This window comes from Alligator sinensis, unplaced genomic scaffold (assembly GCF_000455745.1).
Source record: "Alligator sinensis unplaced genomic scaffold, ASM45574v1 scaffold342_1, whole genome shotgun sequence".
Lineage (NCBI taxonomy): Eukaryota > Metazoa > Chordata > Crocodylia > Alligatoridae > Alligator > Alligator sinensis.
Window position 1 is genome coordinate 115,332 of NW_005842126.1, and position 22,986 is coordinate 138,317.

Sequence of the window (22,986 nt, forward strand, 5' to 3'; positions counted from 1 at the left end):
TGGCATAAGCCCAAAGTAATGGAAGCAAAATAATTCTCTATTGAAGTAAAGGGTGTAACTGGATGTATGCTCATGCATCCAATTTCTGAGCAGATTGGAAAGTGTCCAGCACTGAGTGACAAAAATGATAAGGAGCCTGGGAAGCAAGACTTATTGAGGAAAGGCTGAAAGAACTAGGGTTATTTAACCAGGAGAAGAACAGATGAAGCGGGGACTTGATAATAGTTTTCAAATACCTGAAGGGTGATTATAGAGAGGATGGAGATGGGATTTTCTCTGTGGCTGTAGGGGACAGGATTACAACCAATGGCCTTAAGCTGCAGCAGAGCAAATTTAGGTTGGAGATTAGGAGGAACTTTCTGACTATGAGGGTGGTCAAACATGGAACAGGCTACCTCGGGAGGTGGTAGAATCTCTGTCCTTGGAAATTTTCACAAGCAGGTTATACACACACTTGGCTGGGATGGTTCAGTGAGGGACTGGGGCAGTTTCCGGTATCAACCTCCCCTCAGTTACATTGCTGGTTACATGCTGAAAAAAGATAAAGGTAATCCTTTATACAGCCTACTCAAAAGAGATGCCTAACCACAGAGACAGCTTTGTTACATTTCACTGTATAGCTTTAACTTTGGTGACTTAATCCTTATTCATACTAGTGTGAGAGGAGAATCAGATCTTGAATCTCCAGTATTGAAGCATCTGCTAGTCTTTTTTATTTTTTAATTTTCTTTTGCAAAGCATTTTTAGGGTTCAATTTCAAATCAACCTCAGTTACATTTGCAATGAAATAATATTCTGCTTGCTGGGCTGAGATGAGAAGGAGCTATCAGAGCTTTAATCTCCCAAAAATCTCAGATAGGTAATTCAGGAAAGCAAGATAAGAACAGAGTTAATATAATTCTAAATCCACACTAGGATAGTGATCTCAGGCATGAAATACATGGTGATTGAGCAGAAACACCTTTCTGTGAACTTTGATAGCAGCATTTCTCTTCTGAAAGCTGAATCAAGCAGCAGCAGCTCAGTAATGCTGGGACTTATCCTGCAGCTCAAGTGGTATTGGTCCACTTAGTAAAAGCCTCAAGTCATCACGGGGAGTGGAAGCACCAGAACTGCTGATATTTCCAAAACTCTTAGCAGCAGTAACCACACAGCAGCTTTTCTGCAACATAAAACCAGAATCAAGTTAATTCAGCAATATACTTTTTGTAATTATTTGGTTAAATTCCCTGGGAAAAACACAAGCTGGTTTCTTTGTCTGCAAGGAAGAAAGCACCATGCAGGATCTTTTTGCTTACAAAGGGCACTTCTTCCCCACCACTGCTCACTGTGTAAAACATCATTTGATGCTTTTTGCAACATAAAACAGGGAAAAGCCTGTTTTTTATTGGAGAAATGATACAGGAGGATTTTCATGAAATGTAACAACTTTTATTTTGCCCCTGTTGTCATGATGACATTTTTAAAATAAATTAGTGTGTAAATATATTACTATGAATTCAATAAGGCAATCTAAATATATGAATGATACTGTGAGCTGATGGGCAAAACCAAAACATGAACACAACTATGAATCCACTGACAGAGTAAACAGAAACTGATATTCATTTAGGGGAAAAAACTCCAAGCCCTATCTATTCCTGCAGGTTAGATTATAGTCAAGTTATAATTTTACAAAGTTTGAAAAAGTCTGTTATGCACTGAATTCCTTCTTTTAATGGATTAGCCATCAGTAATCGATATTATCTCACATTTGAATTTCCCTGACAGTTAATTGCAACAGTCTCTTTCTTGCAATGATACTTGTTTTTCAATGTGCATTTGTTGCCTAGCTACTAGCCCTAAAATGAACATATAGGAGAAAACATCAGTTATCAATCCTTATGGACTGGTAAAACATTATGAAAAATACAAAATTGGTAATGGGTCCAAAACCTCATCTGCTTTAAACTGACATATATTCAGTGATGTGAGGATTAATGCTGAGGATATAGGACGAACAAGGTCCCATATTTTTCTTCCAAATGTAGGTGTGGCTGCATTAACATACATTTATGTGTCTTTGGTAGTGAATGCAAGTGATGGTAAAGGTAAATTAGCCTGTCCTGAGCTTTGTATTGCTGTGGCCCCAAATCATAGACTATTCCTACTTGACGTTTTCAATCTCTGATTGATGATCATTTTTTTATCATACAATGGCTAGCAAAACCCCACACATCAATTATTCCATAACGTTGACTCTGTCTTAGCACGTGGATGATGATGATAAAAGAAATCCCCACATAATGAAAAGTGGTACCTTTTTTATTTTGCTATTTGTGGTGCAAAGCTAAAATGAAATGGTTATTATGGTGTATGTTTTCTCTGTCTCATCTCATGACCCACAATTGGTCTTCCTCCGATGTGCCTCGAAAGTCCTTTGCATTGGTTCCCATGGTGCTTCAAAAGAGACACCAGTTCCTGTGGTGATTCATAAGAGGTACTGTGGGAATGCTGCAGTGGTTTGGGGAGGGGACATCCTACCATCTGAGGTAGACAGATTTCAAAGCACGTGAGCAAATAGGCGGCAGCCAAAGACTGGAGACAGAGAATGAGAGCAGACTTATGTTGCCCTCACCCCTTGGGGAGAGCTGACCAACCCAGTCTGAGAACCACTAATGGAGTGTTTGTTAATTAAAGGGCATAGATAGTAATACAGGGAAAAGGAATGAGAGAGCGATGGCTTGTAAGAACCATCCTGTTTGCTTACAGGATCTTCAAGAACACGGAACAACTTTGTTTTAGGGCCAGGTTCAGTGTAGCCTTAGATACAACAGCTTGGTTCTACTGAAGCCATACTGATTTATGGTGGTCTACCTCTCATTTTTTTTATTGTTATTTTTCTAAAGAAATAACATTGCAACCTCATTTTTATCCCTCTTTAAACCAAGCTTGTTTTATAAGAAACCAAAAGTTTTCAGTGTTGAACAGTTACTGAGTAAACTCCTGCATCATCTCTAGCCAATGAGAGTTTTCTCATTGACTTCTATTCAGTCAGGATTTGACCCACTGGATTTGCTGCTTATGTACAATTTTATATGTAGCCAAAGGCTGCCCCATCATTTATCGCCTGTTTCTCATGGTTGTGACAGACTTGCCCTACTGATTATGCCAATATTTTCCAGGTGTTGGTGACACTGCTTTTCAAAGAGTTGTGCCAGGGGGTTGTGTTGGTGTGCTGATAGTATGAACAGTGATATGTTTTGGTTCTCCACAGATACCTTCCATACAGCTTGCACTATTTACTACTGAGGGGAAAACTAAGACTTGGACAAACCTTCCATCTGGCTGCCCTCTCAGAAAGGTCATTGATCCACGGGTGCTTGAGACTCTGAGCTGCACTTAGCCTTCTCCTAGAGGAGGGGGAAAACCAGTGAAAGCATTAGTTGAAGGTCCACCACTTAACTCTGATTAATGTAAAGGCAAAGCACTGCAACATCAGTAGTTTAAATAAAAGCACTTTTTAAAGCAGTGCAAGCACAGAAGCAAAATGCACAGGCAAGAGCTTCCTTGGAATGCACACGGCTTCCCTGCCATGTCACATAGCATCCCATGCTTTCTGAAGCACATGCCACGACAGCCTGCTTTCCCAGATCCTTGCCACTACAGGATCATGGGGAGATATACTAGGACAGTGCTTCTCAACCTTGTTTGACTCAAGGCACTTCTTGGAAAATGCCAGCTCTTAGCTTCCACTCATTTCTTGACTATGGATAAACAATAGAGAAGTTCTGTTGCAAAGAATTCAGAAAGGGCAGAACAAGTCAGAGTGTTTTTGACACTATAGATTCCTTTTTGAAATATCTGGGCTTATCTTTTGAATCATGTGTAGGTGTTTGCACACTTACCAGTGCTAATATTGTGCAGCGCCCTTAAAAGGATCTTGTCATAGCATCGTAGAAAATTAAGGGTGGAAGGGATCTCAGGAGGTCATTTAGTCCAAACCCCTGCTCAAAGCAGGACTGTCCTGAACTATATCATCCCAGCCAAGGCTTTGTCTACTCAGGTCTTAAAAACCTCTAAGAATGGAGATTATGCAACCTCTCTGGGTAACCTATTCCACTGCTTCACCATCTTCCTAGTGAGAAAGTTTTTCCTAATATCTAACCTTGCTGCAACTTGAGGCTGTTGCTCCTTGTTCTGTTATCTGCCACCACTGAGAACAGTTTAGCTGAATCCTCTTTCAAACCACCTTTCAGGTAGCTGAAGGCTGCTATTAAATCCCCCTCCCAGTCTTCTCTTTCCAAACTAAACAAGCCCAGTTCCCTCAGCCTCTCCTCATAAGTCATGTTTCCCAACCCTCTAACCATTTTTGTTGCTCTCCACTGGACTCTCCAAATTGTTCACATCCTTTCTATATTGAGGGCCCAAAACTGGACACAGTACTCCTGATGTGGCCACATCAGTGCCAAATAAAAGTGAATAATCACTTCCCTTGATCTGCTGGCAATGCTTCCACAGCTCAGTATGCTGTTAGCCTTCTTGGTGACAGAGGCACACTGTTGGCTCATATGCAGCTTATTGTCCACTGTGACCCCCAGGTTCCTTTCTGCAGAGTTGCTGCTTAGCCAGTCAGTCCCTAGCCTGTTCCAGTGCATGGGATTGTTCTGTCCTAAGTGCAAGACTTTACACTTGTCCTTACTGAACCTCATGAGATTTCTTTTGGTCCAATTCTCCAATTTGTTTAGGTCTCTCTGAATCCTAGCCCTATTCTCTAGCATATTATCTACTACTCCATCCGGAGTGGTGTCATCCACAAATTTCCTGAGGGTGCTCTCCTTCCCATCTTCCAGACTGTTGATAAAGATATTGAATAAAACTGGCCCTGGGACTGATTCCTGGCAAACTACATTTGATCCTGACTGCCAACTAGATAGTGAGCCATTGATTACTACCCCTTGAACACAACAATTCAGTCAGTTTTCTATCCACCTTGCAGTCCATTCATCCAATCTATACTTCTTTAGCTTGCCTGTGAGCATGTTGTGGGAGACTGTATCAAAAGCCTTGCTAAAGTCAAAGTATATCAAGTCCACTGCTCTCCCCACATCCACAGAGCCAGTCATCTCATCATAGAAGGCAATCAGGTTGGTCAGGCATGATTTGCCCTTGGTGAATCCACGCTGACTGTTCCTAACCACCTTCTTCTCCTCCAAATACTCTAAAATGGATTCTTTGAGGACCTGCTGCATCATTTTTCCAGGGACTGAGGTGAGGCTGACCAGTCTGTAGTTGCCCGGATACTTCTTCTTCCCTTTCTTAAAGATGGGCACAATATTTGCCCTTTTCCTTTTTCTGGGACCTGTCCCAATTGCCCAAGTTTTCAGATATAATGGCCAGAGGCTCTTCAATCATGCTGGCCAATTCCCTAAGTACCCTCAGGTGCATTGCAGCCAGCCCCATGGACTTGTGCAAGTCCAGCTTTTCTAAATAGTCCCTAGCCTGTTCTTTCACCTCTGTCAGCTGCTCACCTCCTCCCCACTGGGCTGGCTGTCTCCAAGGACACTGCAGTTGGGGGAAGCAGGGGTGGGGAACAAAAAGCCATTTAAATTAAAAAATGTGGTCTGCTTGGGATTCTAGGAAGTAAAAATGATGTAAGTTGGGTAGGGAGGCATGCCATTTAACAGGAGTTAAATCTGGGTAATCTGAATGAGATTTTAAAAGCAGTGAATAGAACATATCCCTTTGTGTGCTTGAAAAGTGGAAGAATCTGGCTTTGCACACCCCAGTGATTCACACTTTTTTGTGTACTGTGTTATTTTGGTAACAAGTTGATCTACTGAGCAACATACAGTAACCAGTACTTCTTCACACAAGCATACAAAGCCATTGAACATGCACTAATACGCAAACCTGAAATAAAAAAGCAAAGCAAACAAATGCCAATGACAGGGCATGCTCAGTAGATGGGCAGATAAACATATATCCGGGTATAATTTGCACTAGGTTTGGATACTAATGTAAATTACACTGGGGCCAGGAAAAAAATCATATATGTAGGTATTCTGATTAATTTATTCTGCTAGAATATCACTCTTGATTCCTTTAGAGGTTATTCTCCAGTAGGTTGGGTGAAGTTACTCAGTTTAAGAATTTATGTCATCTCTCCACTACTTTTCTTACACCAGAATAATGACAATTATACCAGGATAAAATGTTTTGTCTGACCATGCCTTCAAAAATAGAAGAAAATCTCAGAAGAACAACAAAATGAAGCAACAAAAAAGGCACCAGCAAAGAACAAGAAAATTCAGACTCAAGGACCTGATTTTGGAGTCTGCAGTGAAGTTTCTGGTTCAATAACCAAGGATGTTTTAAGGCAGAGGTTGCACTCATTCTCCAGCTAAGAGAAGGAGAGAATGTTAGTAAGTGGTGCATCTAAGACCTTACAATTCAATAGTTTTCATGGATGATGCTTGCTGCCCACCCTTTTGGCAATGGTGGTTGCTGATATATGATAACTAGGAGTGTTAAGTCTGGTACTATAATGATAGTACATTACACCACTATCTCAGAACACCAGTATGTTTGAAATCTAACAAAGGACACCACTGAAATTAACTTATAATAGTCTACTTGGGCACAAATCAGTGGTTCCCAACCTTTTTATTCTGCAACCCACTGCTGAGAGTGGAGTGTGGGGGTGGCCCAGGGGCAGGAGCAAGGGAGCTCCCGGCATGGGGATCAGCTTGGCTTTTGTGTGCGGCGCTGCTGGCATTACCCCTGCGACCCTCGTTTGGGTTGCGACCCAGGGTTGGGAACTGCTGACAAATAATCACAGTGATTGGAACTGTCACTGAGTCTGGTAGTGTAAGTGACAGAACATTTCTAGTGTATTGCAATATGATGAGATCAAATGTTCATTTGAAAGGCACAGAACTACAGGATTTGAGTACCATTTTTCCTTGATGAGAAGCTTTGAGATGAAATCTTTGGCATCTTCAGAGACTTCTTGAAATTCCTCTTCTTCAAACTCCCAATTACAAGCCAGGATATTGTTGAGGGTCTCATTGTCATCATCACCCAGAAAAGGAGACAATCCACTGAGCCTGAAGTAAATACACATGGAATATAAAATAGACCGTAATCCAAATCTGTACAACTATGCTATCTATCTAGTTGATATAAAGCAGTTAAATTCTTGTCTGATTCCTCAGTTGTGTTCTTTGTTATTCTGTCTGGGATTGTTTCATTGTAAATGGTTGTACTTTTATCATCTCACCAAGTACTGTTGCCCAAGAAGGACTGCTCCTAAGAGATACAGTATTGAATATCTCCTACATGATGATGAATGTGCTCACAAATTACCCAGCATTAGGATGCTAGGCAAGATTAGGCCTTAACCCATAATACCTTTGTTGCGCTTGAATAAAACAGTTTTCCAAGGAAAGATTATTATGTATATTGGAAGAGCAAGAAATTGCTCTATGATCTGCATAGCAATTCTCTTCTCTGGGTTGTGGATTCCTATTGCAAGTCCTGATCTCATTTAGCATTCAGAATTTCTACCCATGCTAATGGAAATTCCTCACACAGAGTGAGCATAAGATGTTCTCTAGAACTGTATAATGTGACAGAACTGAAAGGCAAATTGGAGCTTTCCATGAATTAGCCTTCAGAAGAGGACTGGAATTTTCAACACAGGTGCAGCTTTTGTGACTATTCATGTTACATAATAAACTTTTGAAAGTTAATACAAAGTAGAGAAGAAACCATCTGTATGGTAGAGGTGCAAGTATTACTTACAGCATATAGGCAATGACACCTACACTCCACATATCCGTGGGAAAGGAGACAAAGTCATAGTTCACAACTTCAGGTGCAAGGAATTCTGGAGTTCCAAAGTTCACTTTAAGTTTTTCTCTTGGTTGATATCTAGGTAATGAAATGTTGATAGAAAACAGTAATTCTGCCTCTAACTCAGTTTCTATCATTGATGCCTAGAGCTTAATAGGATTCAGAAAACAGCTGGACATATGGATGGAAAATAAGGATGTAATTGTTACAACAAACAAATGTTTAGCAAGCTGTAAAACTTCAGGGTACAAACCATTCTCTACATAAATAGGGTTTAGGAACAAAATTGGGTCTCTCAAATCCATGGGACCATTATGATACCTTTGTTGGGACTCTTATGTGACACAGATTGGAGAACCTCAACCAGTAGCTCCAGCATTAAGTCCAAAACTTCTGGTTTGAACATGTTTTTATGAAACGATCCAGCCCTGAATGTCTTCAGGTCATTATAATAATTAATATTAGTATATGTTATTGATAATTGTCCACTACAGGTATCTTGTACCTTCTATTAAAATATCTAGTACTGGAGGCAGATTTGGAGACAGGATACTAGACTAGACAGACCACTGGTTATGTCTATTCTATCTATGGCAGTGTTCAGATATGCAGATAAGAACATAAGAAATGCCATACTGGGTCAGACTGATGTTCCATCTAGCCCAATATCCTGTCCCCAACAGCGGCAGACATGATATATTATTCAGACATGATCAAACATTGAAATGTTATTAATTTTATGTTCATATGAGAATACACTTATCTCTAAGGATGATTATTTAAAATGGCCTGCATCTGCCTTGTTTCAAAGGCAGTAGAAGACTGTAATGGATCAGACTGAGCCTTGCAAAGACATGTAATGCTTTTGATGTTACATAATTTGTTTATTATACAGAGCATTCTTATATGTACATACCTTCTGGCCAATCCAAAATCAATAATTTTTATTTGATAAGTATCTCGATTCACACACAGGATATTCTCAGGCTGTCAGGAGAAGAGAGGAAACTTGAATGAGAAATGAAAATGCAAACTGGGCTTTTGGGGTACTACACTAGAATGAAAAAAATCCCACTGCAAAACATAAAGTCAGCCTCTCAGCTTTGGCAGGTTTCTCTTTATGGAGATTTTCATTTGCAATCGTACGGTATTAGAGGCTGTAGCAGGCTGCACCAACACTACTTTTTTCTTCCCCACAGCTTTTCTATTTGACATAATGCAGCGGTTTAGATAAAGAACTCATTAGCAGAGGTTGGGAAGCTTCCACACTAAGATTCAGGAAGTTGGCTTTGTGACTTTACAGCCCTTCATGAGCTAACACTGGATTTAAAAAAAAATGATTTTGCTATGCTTTGACGTTTATCTTTTAGCTCTACGTTTCATTGCTGTTCTGGGAACAACTGTGTGACCCAACTTAGATACATTAGTTAGTCACATCAGTTTGTTGCTCTTTTCAGATATTTACCCAAAGGTTAGACTTGCAAGCTAAAATCCCTCTGGATTTCAACAGGGTCAAAGTCAGCTCTCTTTTTCACTGGCATAAATGCATTAGCATCAATAGAATTACTGTGGGCTTAGAGCAACTGAGCAGAATTTGGCTTGCTGTCTTTCAAGTGTAACATTCTAAATTGTAGTCTTATGTTTCTTTCCAAGCAATTTTATAGCTATCCTGTCTTGTTGCTCATTGAGTCCTGTTTGAAAGAAAACAGCCCTAAACACTTAAAATGTTAGTAAGCCTTTGTTGCCATCACAAATTCACTTTGCATTTCGGATTTTGAAAAACCATATGTCCTGTAGTGGAGTTTTGGAGGCCCTGATGAGCCACTTCCATTTTACAGGCTTCCTGCCATAAACTCATTAGTCATAGACAGCAAGAACTGTATGGAATTGCCATTGATGGCCATTATGTAACTAGAGGGGTTTCTGCTGAGAACTCCCTGAATGTAACTGTGCCTCTTTTCCAGCATTCCTAACTCTACGCCAAATCTGAGCAGCTCCAAGAAAAGAATCTAAAGCTGCAAAAAGGCCTCACCCTTGTCTGGCCATAAAACTTTTTATGCATAAAAAGGGCTGTCTGACTGTCTTACTAACAGTTTTTGCTGCTTTATTGTGGCAGATGTCTGTGTGCTTATAGTGCAATCAAATAAATCCTGCAGAGGATTCCTGGGGTGCACATTTCATGCTGCCTGGCCCTGACCTCGGGCATGCCTGGAGTGGAGACCTCATGGCAAGTTCCTCCAGCTTGCAGAGGTATGCCCCAAGGCTGTTGTCTCACAGGGTCAGGCCCCTGAAGCCCCAGGAGCAGCAGGGGCCAGACCCTATGGGATATTGGCGACAACCTTACCTGCCAAACAGATTAGCTGTAAGGGGATAACGGTTTCTCAGTTGTCTCAGTTTCCTTATTGGTAAACACTATTACTCCTTATTTTATCAATGTCATTGAGAAATAAGGTGAATTAATTCATGTTTGTATAGCGCCTTGAGATCCACAGATGAAAGGTGATAAAGAGACATTATTGTAGCTGCTGACTTGCTGCAAAAGTCCTCCTCAGAAAGCTCATACTATGAGACTAGTGTGATCTGCCCCTGATTCTGATCTCATTTACATTGGAATGATTCAACTGGAGTCAATGCAATTACAATAAATGTACACAGATTTGAAAGAGATGAGAGATCGCAATATGGCTTGTTATCATCTATATTGTGGGAGTCTATAGAGCCCCAGTAGCCTTCATTAAGGAAAGTGCATTTCTTTGGTAGAGGCCAAGTAATCATGTTTTGTACCTTCAAATCTAAATGAAGAATGTACATCTGATGCATGTGTTGAATGCCTTCGCAGATCTGTTTTATGAATGAGATAGTATCCAGCTCTGTCAGGTTGCAGTTTTCATCAATAATTCGGTCAAATAATTCTCCTCCTTCCACACTGCAAAGAGAAAAATAGTAGAACAGTGAGTGAGTCCAAGTTGCCTTTCAGGGAATCTACCTGCTTTGATCCACCTAACTGACATTAGTTCCAAATCTAGGTTTGATTCTCTCCTGCGTTCATGGCCATGTCTACAAACTAATCTTCCTGTGCTCAAGTATGCTGTGTTGCTCTGGATGGACTGCTTTTTTAATCAGATGCAGTGTAGCCAGATCTTGAAGTGTTTCAGGTGGGCTAGTTGATGCCACTGATTGACAGGACCAATTACCTTGCCACCGGGGAAACATGACTACACTGCTAACATATCCAAAAGAATCTCACAAGGGGGTAGTACAGTGTGCTTGAGGATACCACTCTGGAGCATGGTTAGTTTGCACTGGAGACAGAAGTGTAATGACATGGGCGGGTACCCAGGGCAGCTGCTATCTGCATGGGCAGTGGTGATTTCCAGTCACCCTCGCATGGCTGGCATGGGTGTGTGGTTGCAACAGCAGCCATTTTTCCTGTCCTCTCTCCCACCAAAGTCAGTGCCCAAAGCAGCTGCCCTGGTTGCCCCACCTTAGTTATGTCACTGTTTGTTCTATGCTACTTTGAGCCAGGGAAATCAATGAAGTCATATTAGTCTCATGTGACGGAGAATCAATGTCCTGAATCAAGATCCAAGCTTCCCCAGGTTCCTCCAGGTTCTAGGGTCCTATGTCATTATACGGGAGCTTGTATTTGTTCTTTGCTTTAACTGTGCTATATATGAAGTATGCAAGCCAAATCCAGAGGTGAACCTAAGGCTGAGGAAGCTAAGACAAGTCAAAGTCAATATAATGTACACCTTGTCCCAACCTCCTCCATGTGCATGATACAACAGCTTTAGCTTCCTCTAGATAATCTGCTCCAGATTCTCCTGTGCCATGAGGCTGATTTGTGTCTAACCCCACCTCTAAGCTGGCTGTAATGACCATTAAGCCAGCCTAGGCACCCAATGTGAGGGTACTGCTCAGCAGTAAAGGGTTGGCTTTATTTCTTGCTCCAATGCAAGGCTCCTTTTTAGTTGCCTCACATAAACTGGAGATTTTCCAAGAGGTCTGTTTCATGGATGACAGAATAACACCTAATGGAAATTACAGAGGCTACATCACACGACTGTCATCTAAATACTCTCTCTGTGGAGTATCAGGCAATGGTGTAATGGGTAGACATGTCTTAAATCATCAGGAGAGTGGAGCACTGTTCAAAAAATTAGCAAATGTATACTATGGAAAACTGTTTCTTAAATCCTATTTCCTGTGACTTGTGAAATATTTCATATATCCTTTCTACCTCAGAGAAGCTCCATCTCTAGTTTCAGCGAAAATGTATGTGGAAAACTGAAATCTTGAGACAAGGTACAAGGTCAGAAAGAGAGGGAAAGAAACTACAAGGTCAGAAAGAGAGGGACAGAGCCACATACTATTCCATGACCAGAACAATGTCGTTTTTGGATTCAAAGGCATCATACAGCTGGATAAGGTTCACATGGTTCAGCTGGTTCATGACATTGATTTCGTTCTTAACCTCATTCTGTGAAAAGTAAGGAATATATTATACCTGTGGCATTTATAAAACAGAGCTAACAAATTGGGGTAAGGTCAATGCTTGACTTGGAGAGATGTGGATAAGTATATCATAAGTTATATTCTCACCACTGCCCCATGTCCACCAACCCTGGCATTCTTTCTCTGGCTGTTCTTGCCACCAGATGAATCTTTACAGATTTATAGATTTTGGAAGCCAGAAGAGAAGAATATTAGATCATCTGGTTTGATTTCCTGTATAACACAGGCCAAATATAGTGGTAGGCAGTCAGAGTAATACTCAGTGAGGAGAGTAAGCTTTGGGTGCTGCTGGCAGTCACCTCACACTGGTTTGGGGAATGGGGAAAAGCAGGAACCATCAGTGACACTGTGGCAGGCAGTAATAGCCCTTGTGCCATGAATACAAGACTCAGAAGTGCCATACATAGGTAAAGACAAATCCCTCTCAACTCTTGTGTCCTGGCGACTAGATCCCACACCATCCTTTCTACTAAAATCCAGAAAAATAAAACCCCCTATTTGCATTCCTTTACTGAGGGAACGTGCTAAGCTGAAAGCTGGTAAACACTCTTACATTTTAAAATGTTGCTAATAAGATTGATAGAGGGGTGGGGGAGTTGAAGATATGAAAAATGGCGACTAAAAAAAATACCAAAAAAATTAAAGAAAAGGTTGGTGATGGGGTAATTTCAAGGAAAGGGAAACAAATAGACAAGCTAACTGTAACCTAGGCCATCAAGCAGAAGTGATGGCTTGTGGACCATGAAGTCAAAACACATATTTTAGTAGGTTAGAGCATGGTGCTAATAATACTGATGTTGCAGGTTTGATCACAGGTTGGAATAAGGTGATCTCTTGAAGTCCCTTCCAGCCTTACTTCTCTGTTTGGAGCCCTGAGTGGGGATATACTGGAGAAGGAAATGTTCACGTTACAAGATTACCTACCTTTTCCTTAGAACCTCTGGCTTTTATAATTTTTGCTGCTAACTGGAGACCAGTTGCTTTTTCTTTACATTTGTGCACCTGACCAAATCTCCCTCTAGGGAAAAAAAAAGAAAAGAAAACCCTCAGCTTCTGGTGAAAACAATTAGGCCTTGCATTTAGCATGTAGTATGAATTTTATACACTTAAAGTTATCACTTGGCCTAGGTAGGTGACTCCCAATGAACCTACCATATTCCATTTGAATTTTTGGATCACTATCTGATTTTAGGAATAACACTTGCTACATTTAAGTACACGAAGCTCACACAGTTTTTATTTAGGAACTTCTTTATATTATTTGACTCAGTAACATTCACTCCATAATTATGAACCCATAGGAAGCCAGCTTAGTCATACAAAGCCCAAAGCCAGAGTATTTTAGGTTGGACAAGTGGGCAGAAAACAACAGAATGCAGTTTAACAAGGAGAAATGCAAAGTGCTGCACCTAGGGAGGAAAAATGTCCAGCACACCTACAGCCTAGGGAATGACCTGCTGGGTGGCACGGAAGTGGAAAGGGATCTTGGAGTCCTAGTGGACTCCAAGATGAACATGAGTCGGCAGTGTGACGAAGCCATCAAAAAAGCCAATGGCACTTTATCGTGCATCAGCAGATGCATGACGAATAGGTCCAAGGAGGTGATACTTCCCCTCTATCGGGCGCTGGTCAGACCGCAGTTGGAGTACTGCGTGCAATTCTGGGCGCCGCACTTCAAGAGGGATGTGGATAACCTGGAGAGGGTCCAGAGAAGGGCCACTCGTATGGTTAAGGGCCTACAGACCAAGCCTTACGAGGAGAGACTAGAGAAACTGGATCTATTCAGCCTCCGCAAGAGAAGGTTGAGAGGCGACCTTGTGGCTGCCTATAAGTTCATCTCGGGGGCACAGAAGGGAATTGGTGAGTATTTATTCACCAAGGCGCCCCCAGGGGTTACAAGAAATAATGGCCACAAGCTAGCAGAGAGCAGATTTAGATTGGACATTAGGAAGAACTTCTTCACAGTTAGAGTGGCCAGGGTCTGGAACGGGCTCCCAAGGGCCTGCTTATGCAGGGGGTTGGACTCGATGATCTATTGAGGTCCCTTCCGACCCTAACATCTATGAATCTATGAATCTATTCAAAACAGCTGCTTATGTAAGGGGAACAATTTCACCCTAAATACCATATTTTCTCTCATATAACATGTACCCTATTTTTAGAAGACCTCAAGAAGGGGAAAAAAATTACCTTGGAGTACAGGTAAGCTGGGGTTTCTGGGGTTGGGAGCTGTGCACTGGGGTTGGGGGCTGTTGGCTGTACTGGGGCTGGGGACTGCACACTGTGGCTGGGGCCATGCACTGGGACTGGGGCTCACACCATGGCCCCATCCAGTACACTGGAGATGGGGCTCTCCAATAGGGCCCAATCCAGCATGTTGGCTTTGGGGCTGCACTCTGGCTCCTCAGCCATTTGCCATGTCTAGGGCCATGTGCTGGGTAAGACATGGCACACATCCAGCCATGGATCACCCACCTTGTGCTGTCCTGATCTGGTGTGTAGTTGGAGAAGGAGGCTCTCCATGGGTTTGGAAATTTGGTGGCAGGGAGGAAGAGGGACGGTGAGAGTGATAACAGCATGAATTGCCATGGCTTCCAGCTGCCACTGCTCTTTCCCCCTCGCCCCCCCCCCCAATTTCTGGACCTGTGGGCAGCCCTTTTCCTGGTACCCCAGTTTTCCCAACTGTTTTTGGGGGAAAATACAGGCTATATGTGAGAAAATATGGAATGCTATTCATCCTCTAAACGAATACATTCTTGGTTGTTTCCTTCTATAAATTATCTTTAAAAATTGAAATATATTTGTATTACATCATCTTCAGATACTCTTTCAATTTAGGAGGCAATAGATAAAGGCAGAACCTGCTGTCCTAAACCAATATAGTGAAAAGTCCAAAATATTGTATTATCATTACTGTAATGACTGGATTTTATTGGACAACATTGATAAATGGCAATAAAATATATACACTGTATTGAACTGATCTCATCCACTGGATGCCAGGACAATGCAAAACACCCTTCCCTGAGATCCATCTAGTGAAAAATGGCTATATGACCCTGTTTCTTGCATGCCACTGGCTAAGGTAAAGTTCTGCTGATAGCGCTCATTCCACTTACTGTCCAAGAACGTCCTTCTTGTTGACATAATAATAACTGCTGATCCCCGCACTTTTTGCTGAGACGATTCGATGATCAAATGGTGCTGGAAGAGTTTGGCTATCATCTACGAAACACAAGACAGGCAGATGGTATGCTAGTACTGACTGGAAAACCACTTGGGAACGTGATAGTTAAGGATTTAATGCACTGACCACAAATTTTCATTCAAAGTCACATCTTCTGCTGGGCTCAGGAGAAAATCTTGTTACTGAATGCAGACTGAATGAATTTGATATTCTCAGAAGGGATGCTACATCAGGAATTAAGAGAAAGGGAGCCCTTCATTTCCAAAATGGCACAGATACATTCAAATATATATACAGATGCAGCCCCTGGGTGTCAGTTGTTATCAAACTCAACCTCCTGGCTCTCATGGTCAACCCCAAAATCAGTACTCCATTACATCAGTGTAGAGGCTATAATTCCCATCCTGCACTTTCTTGCTGTGGTTCTTTTCTCTTTGAGGCCTCCTACAGCCTCCCATCTCATGGAGAAGTTGCACTTCAGTGAGGAATCATTTGTTTTGCTAAGGTACTGCTGATTTCTGCACCTATTAATATTTTTGTCTTTTGAAGTGTTAGTAGTTGTAATTTAAAGATGCTCCATAACTAATAATATTATAGAGGCTGGGAACTGGGAGATGGCTCCTGAGTCAGGTTAGTTAGTTAGTGAGAGGCAGGGTCTGCAGAAGTTGCCAACTGCTCCACAATAAAGTTCATTGTTGTTACTTCTTCTCATTCATTGTATGCCTACTTACTGAACCCACTTATCACTACATATTCCACATCAGGGGTTGGGAGCTTCTTTTCTTAGCACAAGGTGGAGGAGGGCATGTAGCCTCAACAACACTATTTTAAAGCTACAGAGGGTTGGGGGCACCACACACACTCAGTTATAGATACCACTGGTGGCTGCTGCCATTTTTCAAAAAGCCAGTAAGAATCACTGTGACCTTCTCTAGACCCATCTATGCCATTTGCCTGCCTCCATCATACATGATGAAGACTGCCTCCAACTACTAGCTTCTGAATTATGTAATATTTCATTTTGCCTTCCATGGCATTTGTGTTTAAAGGCTAGATTTGTGGCTTGTCAGCATTAGGGAGTTTTGCACTGGCATAGCTTCCCATGCGCAAATCCATGTAGCAAAGGCACAGCTGGTTGATTCTGCTCCCTGGGTAGCAGTGGTGCCACAGGATCAACAGCTGCAGGCAGCCTGCTGGTAACCCTGGCCATGCCAGCAGTTCAAAGGCTGCTGTTTCTGTGCCACCCTCCCCCCGAAGTTGGTGCATTAGGCTGGTGCCCTGGTTGTCTTCTTGTGGTTACTCTACTGCTACATAGTCACATTTAAAGTTTCCAACTGAAATCAGACCCCAGGACATCTAAAAATTGTGGTAAGTGCCCTGAAAATCCTTCATTTAAAAGTGAAAGTGGAAAGAGGCACAGAACAAAGTCACACAGAGTAAATGCTAGTGTTGGGTTGCACTCAGTGCCCTATCCATTGCACCCAGTGCCCTATCCATTGCACCTCACTGCCTGACTTGTGTAATAATCCCTATTCTGACCATAATTTGTCTTTATATTTTAGCCTGTAATTTGTCTTTAGATTTTCATTCCATGCCCACATTGTTTTTCAGTTGATTGATTTTTCCTGGGAATGACCTTTGGCTGACCAAGGTGACAAATACTTCTTTGACTAGTAAGGAAGGCCAGAGTGGCAACATTTCTATATGATCTCTGTGGTCTGGAATGCTGGCTCTCCTTTGTGTGGAACTTGTTGAGCAATTTTAAAACTGTTCATTACTTCAGTGAAAATGATTAAAAATAAAAAACAAAAACAAAAAAAAATCCATGACAGCATGCAGCTGGCTAAAACGTTTTTGCCCAATAAGGGAATAGTGGATTGTCCCTATTTACAAAAAAGTCCAGTTTTCCAGGACACCAGCTGTGTACCTAGATTTTTAAAAACATGTTAATAACCTATATGGCCAGTGAATTAGTTCATGGTCAAGGAATTGTGAAAAGCCAGGTCTCTTGGAATCCTGGCATCTATTTTGGATTCTGTGGTAGTTAAATGGGAGGCCTCTATAGTCCTTTGTATTTTATCAGGTCCTATAGAAATGCCAAGGGACTTTCTTACCCTTTGGGCAGGATTTGACTATAAAAGACTACAAACTTCCGGGAATCCACATTATAAATGATAACAGCATGAGACAGGTTTGCAAAAGAGATTGCTAAGCCCATAAAATATTAGCATCTCTTGGCTAGGATGTTTTAATTTAATAGGTTTAAGGATGGATGAGACCAGTATGATCATCAGTCTGATGTCAAATTTTACTCAAAAGTGCATGTAAAATACTAAGCCTGGAAACTGGCACCATCCTGTGAGAGTCCCTGATTTTTTACCCTTTTTTCTTTACAAAGATCCTGTCCCTTGCTCATACAACGAACTTCTCCAGTTTTAAAAGAACTGCCTGTAAGGAGTTAAATATGCTTCAAGCTTAAGATTTTATGAACACTACAATATTATATGATCTAAACATCTTTCTGTTTATTATGGAATGTTATTGTATGATAATACGTTTTTTTTAAAGCACAGGATTCATTCGTTCTTCCATTATTTTAGACACATATGTGTGTATGTGTATATATTTATATATGTCCTTTTAAGTCCTTCAGATCATCTGTTCATTTACATGTGCATTAATCAGGCCCTGAAATTATAAACCAGCAGTCCAGGTCTGGAAACTTGTCTCTCCCTTGTGAGCACTCCATTATTGAGATCAAGGGCACTACTTGTGTAGGTGCTCAATGACATCAAAAAAGGTTCTATGTAGGAGTTAATATAATCTAATTTAAAAGCTTCAGTTGTTCCCACTTCAGATTTTAGTGGCTCTGAGCAACAGGATTTTTCAACCCACATCCAGAATTGTGCAGATACTATGGTAATATACACTCCAGAAGCATTTAAAGGTAAACTAAACAAATTATTTTGTTGCTATGCAATGTCGTACATCAGGGCTTTTCAACCTTTTTTGGTTGGTGTACCCCTGGCAGCCAGTCAAGAAGCAAGGAGTCCCTCCTAATTTTCCCAGGCCACTTTTTACTTCCTTCTCTTGGGACAGAAGCCTCAAAAAACCTGCTACACTGATTTACACCTAGCTCTAGCCAATGAACAAATGCTTCTACTCACAGTTGGCAGGCAAGGTTTTTTGAGTAGATGTGATATCTCTTATTAGGCCAACTGAGTAGTTGGGAAAAAGCTCTTTGCCAGCTTTCAGGCACAATCACCCTTCTTCTGGTCTAGGGAGTCTCTGATGTTCTGAGATCTCCAAGGAATGAGAGAAGCAAGGTGGGGGAGGGCATATAGCCTTGGCAACATGTCAGTGAATGTAAATAGGTACATGGGGCAGATGGGGCTCAGGCTGGGGGGAGGTTTCTGCCCAGGTGCAATTTCTTACCATTCAAAGCCACAGAATCATCATCTTCTATAGATGCTTCTGCATGGGTCTCACTCTCTGTTCCAGTAGAATTAGCTGATTCTAGTTCTTGTGGGGCATTTGGTTTAATAGCTTCAGGTTCCTGCTTGTCACCAGCGCTCTCCGTATCTACCCTGCTCTCTTTGTTGTCATCTTTCAGGAAGCCTTCCTCATTCACTCGAAGTTTGCTGCTAATACTGTGCTCAAATTGGCAATTCTGCTCGGTGTTCTGGGAGTCTGTTCTTGCAGATTCCTTTCCTATAACTTTTTCATTTCCTTTATACCTGCAGGACAAAGTATTGTGTTAGACCAGTCTAAACTTAAAGCAGGGGAAATAGGTGAAAAATAGCTGATTGTTTTAAAAGCATTGTGTAAAATTTTAAGAGTAAACAAACTATTTTAAGCTTGCCCTGCAGAATGAAATGATGGTTAATTCCAACTGTATCAAATTCTCTATTTTGGAAACAACTGCCCGAATTCTAAGGAGTTAGTATTTTGCCATTGACAGCATCTTTAAAGTAGTGAAAAAGCATTAGGATTTCTCTTTGCTTCTAAAGATCCCTGCTTTAAGATTGATGGGCTACAAATATTCTAATCACTGCTTTCTATTTAGCACCTCTACTTACTGCAGTCCATTCACAGTGTCTGATGAAACAAACCCTCTGCTTTCAAAAGCTTTTGCTAATCCAGCTCTGATGGCACAAATCTAGTCTGCCTCCTGGGCTACAAATAATACAGCACAGAAGGAAATATAGAAAACAAGTTAATGAGTTAATTTCCCTGCGCAAATTGTCATCGTTCCATTTTACTACTTACATTAGTCACTGCTGCGGTACAATTTCAACCCATCACACTGCCTATACTAACCTTACTTCCCTCACATGGCAATAGTGCTGGGATATAATCATGATGTGGAGGGTTACAGAGATATAGAACTGCTTCATATCCAACTGCCCTTCTCTTATACCTAAACCTCTTTCTGAGCAAATGGCCCACATGTAGCAAATCGTTTTGGACCCAGTCTGTTAAAAACATTTTTATTTGGATAATGAAGTGAATTTACCTCATCATTCATCAGATAAAAATTGTTCATATATTTACCACCCACCTTGATTGATGTTTGAATTACATGTATTTTTACTGTATGAGTCTTTAAAAATAAACTTGTGTGCAGTTTTAAACCTGACCTTTGGGGCAGTCCATCTTGGCCCTGGCTTTGTGATGGATCCCCATCACCATGTCTCTCAGCTTCATTTTGGGACACAGTTGCTGCATCCTTCTCCTCCTCCTCTTCTTCTGCTTCTCCATCTTCCTCCTCTTGCCTTTCTTCAGCAGAGGCATCCTGTCCATCAAGCCTCTTCCCACCTTCCAGGGATTTACTCTCCTCTCTTTCTTCTTTGTCCTTTATCCATTGACTGTTGCCATCAACAGTGTCCTCTTCCCCGTTTTGAACAGAGCTCCCTCTATATTGATAGTAGCATTCCAAACCTTTCCCTTTGTTCTTTGGCTCTTGAATCAAAAAGCCATTTGCCTTTTCAGTATTTTGCTTGTTGAGCTTATGAACCCTTTCTGTGTGAGAGAAGGACTCATTCTTCTGGATGGCTCCCTCTAGAAATAATAAGAAAATCCCAAGGATATTAACAAAGTCTTGCATGGTTAGTATAATTTCAGTTGTTTTCTGAGTCAATTCCTGCTTTTCTCCTCCAGTTTCCAAGGTCTATGTACATGTTTCCTAAACAATGGTAATGGTCATGAGCATCAAGCAAAGTAACGTGTTTATCTAGTATGTAATGGAGCTACATATTCATATATTTTCCTCATAAACATTTTTCTTACCGAAACTTGTTTCAAGCTATGGGTAATATAATATATTTTTTAAGTAAACCGCTTCCTTGGAGTACTTATGGCCATACAAAGCATAATGTACTACACATGACATGGCAAACGATCTTTACATATTTAGATGCTGATTGGGCAACTGTTACTCATGTTGGCTAGGACCCAGTCATGGGAGTAGCCTATGGACTTCAGTCAGACTGGTTGTATGAGTAAGTCTGTCTCTGTGTGAGTAACTAAAGGTACTGCAGTTGGGCTATGCATTAGAACCGGAGCAGTGTGAATTCTCTTACCTGTGGAATCGGAGAAGTTCTGCTTTTTTACATTTTTTGTTCCTTGCACTCTTAAATATGACTTCTCTATTGTTTTCTGGTCTGTGATCAACTGTGGGAATACAAATGATCCTTTAGTCACTCAGCACAGCTTTCATATTTTGCTACTCATTGTGAAATCACACTTTCTCTTGTGGGCAAAACCAAACAGTTTGTGTGAATTAAATAAAAAAAAAAAAAACCTTTAAATATTATTCACTCTACTTATGAGGGCTCTTGGGTTTAGACACCAGCAGCCTGATGCTGCTTGCATCAGCAGAAAGCAGGGAGAACTCAGTTGGAATCAATGGAATTATATTAATGTAAAAATAGCCCACGAAGGCAGAATTAAGCTGTTGGGACTGAAAAATAATCCTCAAGAAATTAGCTGTTGCCTCACCAGCTGCGAAAAACTGGGTTGGCTAGTCTAAAATAAAGCTAGGAATATTTAATTTTTCTATTAAAATATTCAATAATAGCCTTACTGACAGATTTCAAATAGATTTTTGCTAATAATCAACATCTGGTAACAACATTTTTTAATGATCCAATATAATTTATTGCAAGATGATGAAAAAGTTACCTGAAATCTGAGCATATAAACCACAGTATTAGTTTTGTAGCCTACCGTATCTATATTTTACAATGTTATACTGACATCTAGAGGAGCTTTGTACTGAGCATAAAACTTAACTATTATTCATGCATTTGTAGCTATTTAGTAATATCCTGGTGGAATTTGTTTGGCATCTTTCCCACCAGCCATTCCTAGACTATAACAATCCATAACATGTTCAGCAGAATTCCATTCCCCTCTACTTTCTTTCTAATGTCAAACTAATACAATGAACTATACAAATTGTTAATAATAGAAATAGGTCAAAAAGGGTATGAAAAATAGAGATACTTAAATTACTGTGATGAATCTTTCTCTCTGAATCACCAATGAAAGCAGCATGTTATGTTTACACACTCACATGCACACAAACTGGATACTACTTTGCTGGATATGTACAACAATTTAATAGAACTATATGGACAATAGGTACTAAGTGGAAACCACATGTACTCTCTAAAACTGCTAAGTTCATTGAATAGTTAACTTTAAGGGAAATAAACAGAAATAAAGCATGCTAAAAGAAGGAAGAAACAAGTTAGAACAATCATTTTTAAACTTCCAAAAGTCATGGAACTCTTTCATATCAACCCTGGCTGCACAGGCTGTGTGAGCTGACATGGAGCCAGGTCACCCAGTCTGCTCCACTATTACACCATATCTCTTTGTGAAACCCTTGATAACCTATCGTGGAACCTCCGGGTTCCATGGAATGCATTTTGAAAAATCCTGGGTGTATCTACATGAGACGCTTTACTGCGCAGTAGAGCTAGTTGCTGTGCAGTAAGTGTCCACGTCTACACATGCAGACGCTTACTGAGCAGTGACTGGCTCTAATCACAACTAAATTTTCTACCTGCAAATGCAAGTAGCAAATTTACTCGAGATTACTTACTGCACAGCAAATGTGCTCCCAGTCAGCTGGGCAGCAGGGGTCAGGAGATCACTGCTTGTCCCTGGGAGCTGCCTGCTGCTGGGGCAGGCTTCACCACTGGAGCCCGGGAAGGAACAACGTAGAGGCAATCACGGGGCCCAGGCTGGGAGATCCTTATCTCCCAGTGCCAGCTCTGCAATTCCAGCCTCTTTGTCTCCTGGCCTCTGGGCTAGCACCCAGGGGGAGCCTAGAGCCCCCCCCGGCTGCTGCAGGGGCCCAGTGCGAGACCACAAGAAGCAGGAGCAGCAAATCTACTCCCACGGTGCTGTACATGTGGACATATACCTGGGAGAGTTTA

General features: G+C 41.2%; 1 protein-coding gene across 2 annotated transcripts in view; it reads right to left on the reverse strand.

Moving 5' to 3' along the window:
* Positions 1–351: 351 nt before the first annotated feature.
* Positions 352–22,986, reverse strand: part of MYLK4 (myosin light chain kinase family member 4) — a 96,980-nt gene continuing 74,345 nt past the window's right edge. For both annotated transcript variants that reach the window (XM_025205723.1, XM_025205724.1), the window contains 13 exons: positions 21,121–21,211; positions 20,179–20,599; positions 18,974–19,275; positions 15,471–15,576; positions 13,276–13,369; positions 12,207–12,316; positions 10,621–10,762; positions 8,753–8,823; positions 7,786–7,914; positions 6,936–7,088; positions 6,304–6,382; positions 3,317–3,392; positions 352–1,162 (listed from right to left, as the gene is read on the reverse strand). In XM_025205723.1, coding sequence (XP_025061508.1) covers positions 3,345–3,392; positions 6,304–6,382; positions 6,936–7,088; positions 7,786–7,914; positions 8,753–8,823; positions 10,621–10,762; positions 12,207–12,316; positions 13,276–13,369; positions 15,471–15,576; positions 18,974–19,275; positions 20,179–20,599; positions 21,121–21,211 — 1,746 coding nt within the window. In that variant the 3' untranslated portion in view covers positions 352–1,162; positions 3,317–3,344. The remainder of the gene's footprint in view (positions 1,163–3,316; positions 3,393–6,303; positions 6,383–6,935; positions 7,089–7,785; positions 7,915–8,752; positions 8,824–10,620; positions 10,763–12,206; positions 12,317–13,275; positions 13,370–15,470; positions 15,577–18,973; positions 19,276–20,178; positions 20,600–21,120; positions 21,212–22,986) is intronic.